Source organism: Lissotriton vulgaris, chromosome 1_1 (genome assembly GCF_964263255.1).
Source record: "Lissotriton vulgaris chromosome 1_1, aLisVul1.2, whole genome shotgun sequence".
In the NCBI taxonomy this organism is placed as follows: domain Eukaryota; kingdom Metazoa; phylum Chordata; class Amphibia; order Caudata; family Salamandridae; genus Lissotriton; species Lissotriton vulgaris.
Genome location: NC_141685.1, coordinates 2,105,902,058 through 2,105,912,697, shown reverse-complemented (window position 1 = coordinate 2,105,912,697; position 10,640 = coordinate 2,105,902,058). Strand labels below are relative to the sequence as shown.

General features: G+C 46.7%; 1 protein-coding gene across 1 annotated transcript in view; it reads left to right on the top strand.

The window, feature by feature from the left end:
* The first annotated feature begins 2,521 nt into the window (after positions 1 to 2,521).
* TIGAR (TP53 induced glycolysis regulatory phosphatase) overlaps positions 2,522 to 10,640 on the top strand; it is a 329,118-nt gene continuing 320,999 nt past the window's right edge. Inside the window, exon 1 of the mRNA XM_086921416.1 lies at positions 2,522 to 2,736. Within this exon, the coding sequence (XP_086777542.1) occupies positions 2,705 to 2,736 (32 nt within the window). The 5' untranslated portion in view covers positions 2,522 to 2,704. The remainder of the gene's footprint in view (positions 2,737 to 10,640) is intronic.

The following is a 10,640-nucleotide window of genomic DNA, read 5'->3' as shown; positions in this document are numbered from 1 at the left end:
GATGTCATGTTTGTGGGTTGGCACGTATCCTAGGCCTTTGTTTAAGACCTACACCTCTACAGGGGAGAGTTGATGGTCAGATAAATTAACCATAATATTATTTATAGGGTTGTTAGGCGCCTGCTGTGGGTTATCTAGGGGAGTTTGCCTGCCATGTTTGCTCCTGGTTTGGGCGGCCCCTGTCTCTCTCCTTCTGACCTACCCCCTGTTGCCTCTTTGGTTCTGACCTAAAAAAGACCTCAATAGTGCACCAAGTTCTTTGTTGGCTCTATTCTGGGGGTTAAATCTGACCCTATTCTGATTGGACGTGGATGGTTGCACACCCGTCTCCTCTTTCTCACTGCTGGTGTTGTCAAAAGCCCAGTTGAGCGGGGTCCTTCTACACTGCCGGCGACCACCGCTGATAGTTTTCCTGGTAAGACTGTTCTGTGCTAGGTCGATAGTGCAATCTGCTCATCTGAAAATGCCAAGCAGTTCCTGTCCATGTCACTCTCAAGGGCCATATAAGTAACCAAGTATATAGTCACAGGCTGTTGCAAAGAGAGGAAATTCCTCTCACGACTACTGGAGAGACCAATGTCTCGCGAAACTGCTGCAGTCAAAGGTTCCCACCAGTACTTCTGGGAATCCTTTGCAAAGGCATTTTGACATGCTTAAATGTAACAGGCATACTTTTACCCACACATAACCACTCAAAGGGCCGGACCCATACGTTTTAGATTTGTTCTAGAATTTCAATCCAATGGTTCTGTTTAGCTGCATAAAAGCGTAGAGGGGAGAAAATAATAACGCCAATCAATTCAATAGGAATTTCTCTGGACACATAGTAACCATCAACAACTTCCTGAGGCTAGTTAATTTATTATAAAGCCAAAAATAACTGGACATAGAGCCACTTCAAAATGAGGGTGAGGAAATACATTGGAATCCACATAAAGCCAAATCTGAGAATACTATTGAGTTAGTGCAACATGCACAAGACAATTAACTCAAGAAATAGGATGCAGAGGATCAGAAAGTATGAGCCTAAATTTCCCTGCATTGAGAGTTGATGAATGTAAAGTAACAATCTATCCCTACACTTACACTGAAGTGATATCCCAAATTAAGCATCCTCACTCAGGGAAAGAAAGAAAAAGGTGCCAGCTTGTGGAGTCTTCCTAAGAAGTCTCTCCACCATTTGTTGGTAGGATAGCATAAAACTATCGAGGCAGAGCTCGTTCTGAGATGCTCTCTCGCTTAAGGAAGAGATGAAGTGGGCTTCTTTCCCTGCTTGCAATGTTCAATATTACAGGTATCTTCCCAAGAGAACTTGCAGGTCACGCCATCCGCTCTGACCATGCTCTCATAGGTGCTTTTCCATGGGAAAGCAATGTTCCTGAACAGCAATATGTTGACCTTGATTCACAGGCCTTCTCCGGTGTGAAAATACAACAGTTCTCCTTGTTGGCCTTAGCTCACGATGTATCCTCTTCTCTCGTTGCCTGACTAATAAAACAAAGACATTATTGTGGCTGATAAGTGTGCTCCTTCCACCTGCAACACAAATGTGAGAAAGAACGAAATCTACAGAACACAGCACACATGAAATGTTAATTCTTCATGTTAGTGTTTTCTGCAAGTTACATTTGCTTTCTACTTTAACGTTTACTATCAATAGCCTAAATACATCACATTTTACGTAATTACATTTCAAGATCCTAGCACCTTATGTTAGCACGACAACGGATTATATGCAGGTGCACTCTATGTGAGTGGTTACAGCGCACCCCTACAAATGAAATGAAATTTCCGCTACATCACCACCATACAGTAGTAAAACTTCAGGTCAAAACTTTTTTTCACTATATGGAAAACATTTTTAAGTCTAGCCTACAGCGCTTGCGCTGCAGGATGTCTATGCATGTTTCCGCATCACCGCACTGAAAGGCAAGTAGATCCTCAGTGCCTGCTTTTACTTGTGCTCCTGTAGTAAAAAAATATATATACATAATAATCACTGCAAATCGTTGGTGTTTCCCTGTGTTGTGGTGATTACCGTCAGCTGGGGATGTCATTGTGCTGAAAATACATATGAGTGAGGACATGTTGCAGTAATGTGCAATAATGTGCCGCTTCATTATTGCGTACCTAGCAACTTTTAAATATGAATGTTCAGACTACCAAATGTACAAAATTATCATTTTTATTAAGTACTTCTCAGTATAGTGCTATAAGGTGCCATATTAATGTCAAAGCTTCCATGTGTTAAATACACTTATTTTTTAATAGACTTTATTATATTTTGTGTAATGTTTGTTGTATGTTTTACATAGCAAATATTGCCAGGGCTCGGCTCTTTAACGTGCTATAAAATAACATATTGGCTCGGCTCTTTTTGTTTGCCTGTAATCTGAAGTACATAGCCCATGCGGAGTCCTAAATTCTGGACGCAGAGAATGACAGTGCTGAGCAGGATATCAATTTATCCAATCAAACAGCGCTTCTGAGAACAAATGAACAGCTGCTTACGGCAGCCAATGAAGAGCAAGTTAACATGTCGCCGGTCCGCCGGTAACATGCAGATCCTTCACTGGTAGGGCAGCAGTTCAGGGACAACTCTTTTTTTTTCTGGCTGCAGTGCGGCAGAAATCTGAGAAGCAGACAGACAGCCGGCACCCCAGGGCGATGTGGAAGAGACGTCTTCGGGTTCTTTAGAGGCATCATGGTCAGATTTGCGGTGACTTTAGTCAGACAGTAAGTTCAGAATATTTTCCTTTTGCCATATACATGTATTTAAGCAAGAGGAGGGTTGAATAAGAATGAAATACTAAACAACAAAGTAAATACTGACCGGGATTGGAAGCTGCTCTCTTTCCAATTCTGACTGTCGCGTGCCGCCTGTTTTGGAAGACTATCAGTTGAAACCAACAAGGAAGGAGTCATCTAAAACCTGCACCGAACTGTGACATATAGAGAGGGGGAGCAAAAGTGCGAAAGGTTATGGGTGAACTAAAAACATTGGATTAACCACTAACCTTGGCTAAGAGGAGGAGCGTGCTACCCAGCGTTAATCGCTTCAACGTCTCGTCAGAGGCTGAAAGTTCCCTATGAATGCAATAATTATATTAAGGTATTTGAAAGTATCACATTGGAAACAACCCGTTGAGTCACTGAGATTTTGCTGCACAATGCCGTTCATTACTTTAACAAGACCAGACTGAATATGACCGAAACACTTCTCTTTTCCCTTGTTTTTTGTTTTCCTTTTAGGTTAACATTCAAACTATGGCATGATGTGGAGCATGATTGATTAGAAGTGTTTTTGTTTGTGGCCTCCTTGTTTTTGTCAGTTAGCCTCATTTAAACCCCTAATGTTCTGCATTCCTCCCTACTACAGAACTAGTCTGAACTGCTAATGTAAGACCAATATGAAATGCATACATGTTGTTTTCGCTCCTACTTGCCTTTTGTTGGGTTGAGTTGGGTTTATTACCACCCCATAGGGCCTCCTCGTCCCAGTCCTTACCATGTGAGGCAGTCCTGCCTCAGGACAGCCAATTAAAACGTCAGTATTTCTTTTTTCCAATCAAGCCCCTCCTACCCATCATCATGCCTGTTTTTTCTACTGTCTGATATGGCAGTCGGAACGTTGGTGTTTGGGGTGCTGTGTTTCCTGTTTCTGGATTTGGGGACTAGGTGCAGTGAGTTTGTTTCTTTCAGTTTCCCTGTGTTGGTGCTACTGTGCGTGTTTGTTCCTGCTCCGTTGACAGAATGCACTCCCCGCGCATGTGCTTGGCTGGGGCGGGAATCTTTCTTTGGCATTCTGGCTTCGGGTCGTTCCGGTGCTGGGAATTTCTTGCAGAATCTGGCTCGCGCGGCCATGGTTTTTGTTGCTGTGGGGGAGGCAGCAGGGCTGTCCTTTTTTTGGCATTTCCAAGTCTTGTGTTGCTCAGGACTTGGTTTCCTGGTGACAGGATTTAATGGGAGTAGCTGGGTACTTTCTTGTTCATTCTGTGGCTTCCTGTGTTGTTCTTCCTGTTTTGCCATGGGAGATGAGGAGTACAACATTTTCCAGCTATCGCAACAAGAATTGTAGATTCTATTAAGGACACGGAGGTGAGGATTATGCTTTCTCAATCTCTTTACTGACTCAACAGCAGCCAATGAAAATAAACTACTTTTAGTAAGAAACATCGTTTTCCATGAGGCTTCGAACCACGCCTCCTCAAACAGCCAATGGCAACACATCATACTGAACAAAATAGAGAGGCACCATTTTGGCTTCCTCTTTCTTTGCAAAACCAGTCAATAATGTCCTAACGAAGAACAGTTCCAACTCTCAATTGAGAGAATAACGGCAGATCCAATTCTCAACGAAGAATATATTCCATAAACCCTGGGAGCAACATCCATCCTCTAACAACAAGGTGGTCCATCTCCAGAAGGATCAGCAACTTAGTTCTGTTTATTCGAAACAGAAACAAGTTTGAAAATAGGGAACCCAAAAGGTTTGACTACTCAGGGTGGGTATTAACAGCATATGAATATATAGAAATCATAAACATATCAGTTGATATTATCTGTCCCAACGGGTGGGATAATCCTCGCCTCCGTGTCCTTAATAGAATCTAAAAATTTTGTTGCAATAGCTGGAAAATGTTGTGTTCTATGTCAGGACCGGAGGCTTCAGATTATGCTGGTTCAAAGCTCATCAATAACCACAGATGAAACATACAAAATAGGTTTGTAATAAAACACCTTAAACATTGAATCAGACGACCAGACCTAACATGAATGCTTTATGGGCCATGGCACCTCTGGTGGAATGAGCCCCATACACTGAAACATCAATGCCTGCTTCTGACATAACCAATCTGACCCACCTAGCCATGGTGGCAGCTGAGACTGGGCTAAAAGGTTTTTGAATCGCTAACAATAATTGACCCAACGGTTCAGACCTATGCGCAATAGTGCGTTCCTCATAAACCTTTAAACATTGCAAAACATAATTTAACATTGTGTGGAAAAGCAGGATACCAACCGAACGTGACATAGTTTTGGTCCGTCTCGTAATGATGAACGAGACGCACTGTGGGGAGAAAATTCTTCCTGCCAGATCCAAAACATGCACATCAGACACTCTTCAACACGAGATCAAACATAACAACATTGTGACAACTACTTCAATGATAAATCTTTGTTATCCGGCCAAGACTGGAGTAAGGACAGAACTTAGAAACGTCCCATAACGTCGAATACCTGGGACGAGGTTGATTAGCCACCCTAATACTTTTGGGCAACTTACACACTAGGGGATGCATCCCCACAGGCTTACCATCAACCGGATTATGTCCTGCCGAAAATGCTGACCTGAAGTTATTAACAGACCTCTAGGAGAGACCAGATTCAGCACATTCTGACAGAAAATTCAACACTTCTTTTACATCTGATCCCACGGGATCCACCTGCCGTTGAAGGCACCAACCCACCCATTGCTTCCAGGAAGCTGAATACTGTTTGCAGGTAGATGGAGCCCAAGCGTGTTGTATAAAGCTGGCAGCTGCTGGTGAAAGGCCGTCAATGCTCTCATGTCTCCTGAGAGCGTCTACACCATGAGGGACAATTTGTTCGGCAGGACCAGCTGATGGGGCGCTCCCACTGGGTCCTGGAGAAGCATCCGGAATACCGGGAACTGAAAGGGTAAATCCACTGACAACTCCAATAGTGTGAGAAACCAGGACTGAGTCTGCCACAATGGTGTCACCAACATTACTGAAGCCGCCTGTCGACGACCAAGGCCGGCACTCTCTGGATCAGCGCAAAGGGGGAAAAGGCATAATTCCTCTGAGACCCCCAATACTGGAGGAAAGTATCCGTTCCCATAGCCATCGGGTCCGGTCTCCAGCTGAAGAATTGCGGAAGATGGGCATTGAGACGAGAGGCAAAGGGGTCTATCTTGCAGGGACCTCGCATACTCATGATCTCCGCAAACAGGGAAGTGTGAAGCCTCCGGTCGCTGTAATCCCTCAGGAAACTGGAGATCCAATCCGCTACCTGATTGAGTTTGCCTGGCAGGTATTCCGCTATGACATTGATCTTGTGATCCAGGCAGAAGAGCCAGAACTCCCTCACAATGTTGGCCAACATACAAGATCGCGTTCCTCCTAGGCGATTGATGTATCTCATCGCCGACACATTGTCCATCCAGAGTAGGATGCAACAATTGCTCTTCAGAGGAGATATTGATTTTATGGCAAATTAACCTGCTAGTAACTCGAGGCAGTTGATGTGCAACTTTAACTCGTCAGCTGACCAATGTTCTCCGGTGGCAAATCTCCACATCGAGCGCTCCAGCGCCATCGGCTGGCGCCAGCCTCGACAATGACGTTGGGGGAGGCGCTAAAAATCGCTCTTCTGTTCCAGGCCGCCATGTGCTCCAGCCACCAGAGAAGCTCCTCGCGAGCGTCTGGAGATAGGGGAATTAGGTAGTCGTAAGAAAACCTCTTTTGTATATAATGAATCTTGAGCCGCTGTAAGGCCTGGTAGTGTAGAGGGCCTGAAAAAATGGCCTGGATAGAGACGCCACGAGGCCCACAATCCTTTCCAATACTCGCAATGAAATCATTTGTCTGGACAGGGAGTTCCTGATCTCTAGTTTGATAGATCTGAGTTTGGTCAATGGGAGAAGCAATTGGGCAGATACTGAGTTTATCTGAAAGCCTGGGAAGTCCACCTGTTGGCTTGGAATGACCATGGATTTTTTGGTAGAAACAATCGCAATGGACCGCACACTGCTAGCCCCTCCTCCGGATCGCCCCTAGGGACTCTGGTACATGGAGTTCTTGAGTGGTTCACCCCAGTGGGTGCAAGTAGGTACTTGTTGGACTGATGATCTCTAGACCCGATACATGTCCCGGGTTTTTGGATATCGCCCGAGACATGGCTCGGGTTTCGGGATAACTTCCCTCATCAGTAGAGAAAATAGTTTGGGGTGGAAGAGAAGGCCGCCAAGCAACCGTCAAAGGCCTCGATGCCCGAACCGGCACGCAGGTGCGTCATCCAGGAGCTCGTCAGCTCAAAGCTCAAGGGAGCCAATTTGTAGAAACAATCGTAATGGACCGCACACCGCTAGCCCCTCCTCCGTATCGCCCCTATGGACTCTGGTACTTGGAGTTCTTGAGTAGTTCACCCCAGTGGGTGCAAGTAGGTACTTGTTGGACTGATGATCTCTAGACCCGATACATGTCCCGGGTTTTTGGATATCGCCCGAGACATGGCTCGGGTTTCGGGATAACTTCCCTCATCAGTAGAGAAAATAGTTTGGGATGGAAGAGAAGGCCGCCAAGCAACCGTCAAAGGCCTCGATGCCCGAACCGGCACGCAGGTGCGTCATCCAGGAGCTCGACAACTCAAAGCTCAAGGGCGCCAATTTGTAGAAACAATCGCAATGGACCGCACACCGCTAGCCCCTCCTCCGGATCGCCCCTAAGGACTCTGGTACATGGATTTCTTGAGTGGTTCACCCCAGTGGGTGCAAGTAGGTACTTGTTGGACTGATGATCTCTAGACCCGATACATGTCCCGGGTTTTTGGATATCGCCCGAGACATGGCTCGGGTTTCGGGATAACTTCCCTCATCAGTAGAGAAAATAGTTTGAGGTGGAAGAGAAGGCCGCCAAGCAACCGTCAAAGGCCTCGATGCCCGAACCGGCACGCAGGTGCGTCATCCAGGAGCTCGACAGCTCAAAGCTCAAGTGAGCCAATTTGTAGAAACAATCGTAATGGACCGCACACCGCTAGCTCCTCCTCCGGATCGCCCCTAGGGACTCTGGTACATGGAGTTCTTGAGTGGTTCACCCCAGTGGGTGCAAGTAGGTACTTGTTGGACTGATGATCTCTAGACCCGATACATGTCCCGGGTTTTTGGATATCGCCCGAGACATGGCTCGGATTTCGGGATAACTTCCCTCATCAGTAGAGAAAATAGTTTGGGGTGGAAGAGAAGGCCGCCAAGCAACCGTCAAAGGCCTCGATGCCCGAACCGGCACGCAGGTGCGTCATCCACGAGCTCGTCAGCTCAAAGCTCAAGGGAGCCAATTTGGTTACAAGAGTTTGGGTGAAAACCCACGGGGCTGATGACAGTCCGAAAGGTAGTGTGTAATAGGAGTACCATTGCCCGAGGGGGATCATTAGAAACAACAAAGGACTTACCAGAGGATTGTTATTGAAGTTTATGTAGCCTCTGTTAACACCTCTGTTGAAGCTGCCTCTTAATCCTCGAGACCTGGATGGGTAGAAGCCCGCTTGGTCTGGCTCTTGTGTGTATCCCCTGCGCCGGGGAGCAAAACCTCTCTGAGGACTGCGATTGGCGTATTGGCCTGTCCACGACCGACCCTACCAGAGACCTGGTGGAAGACTCTCTTCAAAGAAGATTGGAATGTATCCAGGGATTCAGAGGTACTCACAAATTTGGCTATGTATTTAACAAACTTTTCGCCAAAAATGTATCCTTAGGCCAGCGGGCCCGGTTCGGCCGGGGCTAGCTCCACAAGCTGTGGGTCAATTCTCAGGTGCACGGATTTGCGACGTTCTGAGGACAGGGCGCAATTAGCATTTCCAAGGAGGCAGATCGCCCTCTGGGTCCACCCAGCCAGGACCTCTGGATGAATAGCGGCCCGTCTCCTGTGCTTGTAGGGCTAGCTCAAGAATGTTGGCCAGGTGGCTGGCAATGTCCAACACCTTATCTTGGCACGCCCAGAGGGTGCGATCAATGCCTGTTTTCGGATCTTTTTTGTATTTCTTTAAAAAGGTGGTCATTGAAGAGTCAATATCTGGGGTAACTTCAACCTTGTGCGCTAAATCAGGACGGGGGCATTCAGATTTAAGATGACCCCTAACCTCTTTGTCAAAAGATTTTCTCAAATGACTTTGCATGTACTCCGCTACAGCCTGGATTGGGGCCCAGTCAGCCGAGCGAGGGTGGACAATGTCTGATGGATCAAAGGAGAAGGGGGAAGGGCGGATGGGGGGAAGATGAGTGTTTGCGCTTCTTAGTGCATTTTTGAGGCATAGACTCTTGGGAAGAGTCAGTGTCAGTACCAGTGTCCGTGGTGGTGTCAAGAATTTGGATAGGGATGGGCGGGGGCCGGGCTCCATCTTGGGCCTGCTCTTTGGATTTATAGAGCGAAGAGTAAACTTGCACATGGGGACATGGAAGCCCGGGAGATTCGGGAGGAGGGAAGGGTGTCAGGGCTGAAGGAGCACCCGAGGGTGGGGGGGTCATTAGCTACCAGAAATTCTAATCGCTGGGAGATAGGTAATAAGGCGGAGGAGAGCAATTTATCCAGCTTGGCTTCTAACCTTTTATCTATAATGTCCTCATCATAGTAGAATGCGTCATCATCGGGCATCACATGCAGCTACCGCCTCTTCGTAGACCTCGCAGTCTGACATGATTCAGCAGAATATAAAATATTCAATCAAAATCCCCAGTGGGAAGAACAAGTTATCAGCCCCCACTCTCAATAAGCTGGGGCATCAGATGGGAGCAAAGAGGGCAGTGGAGCCAGAGAGATACCACCACCTTAATTATTTAAATTGGGCCCGGTATCTGCTCCGATCTGCCAGCTGCGTAGGAACCCACGATCTAGCCTGGGGCAGAGCGTCTGTCCGGCTGTTCAAGGGAGCTGATCGTGCACGGAGGCGTGGGTCTCGCTCCCTGCGGGGGTTGGGGGGCCAGTCCCTTTCAGAACGCGTAAGGCGAACGGGTGAGTGCCAGCGGCGCTGAAGGCAACCATCAAGCGAGGAACGACCGAAGGCGTGAGAAGAGCCTAAAGTGCAACACACGCTCAATGGGGAGAACCCAATAGATGAAAAGGGTGCGCACATGAAGCGTAGCGCGAAACACCCGATCAAACAAAGCAAATAAACACGCGGCCCAACCCTACAAATAGCATACAAAAAGTCATTACAATAAGCACGAGCCGTGCATATAGTGCAATTAAACATCAACGTAATCAATCATCAAGGCAATAACGATAAAGTGGAACCAAATAGAGAGGCAATTATCTTGACAGCGGAGCAGCAAAGAAAGAGGAAGCTAAGATGGTGCCTCTCTATTTTGTTCTGTATGATGTGTTGCCATTGGCTGTTTGAGGAGGTGTGGTTCAAAGCCTCATGGGAAATTGTTTTTTACTAATAGTACTTTATTTTCATTGGCTGCTGTGGAGTCAGTAATGAAATTGAGAAAGCATAATCTGAAGCCTCCGGTCCTGACATAGAATCCTCTCAGGTGCCTGCAAAGTCATTAACCAAACTGAATAATGTTCAGGAGCTGCAGGAGGGTGACCTGTTGCAGATTTCCAGGTCTGATTTGCAGGATTTAATTTATTCTGCTGTCCAGGCTGCGCTGCTTGAACATTCGGCTAAACAATCTAAATTGGAAGATGGTGAGGACATGGACCAGTATATCCAGGGTAAATTTTTTTCAGATATGATGGTCCATATTTGTGAGGTGCTGGGGTTTGATCGTAAGTCATTGCCTGATGAGGGGTTTTACTCCCAGTATAGTACCTTGGTGGTGGATGACTTGCCTTTTCATGATGTCATCAAGGATATTTGGGCTAAGGAATGGCTTGAGGTCGACAAGCAGGGGATTC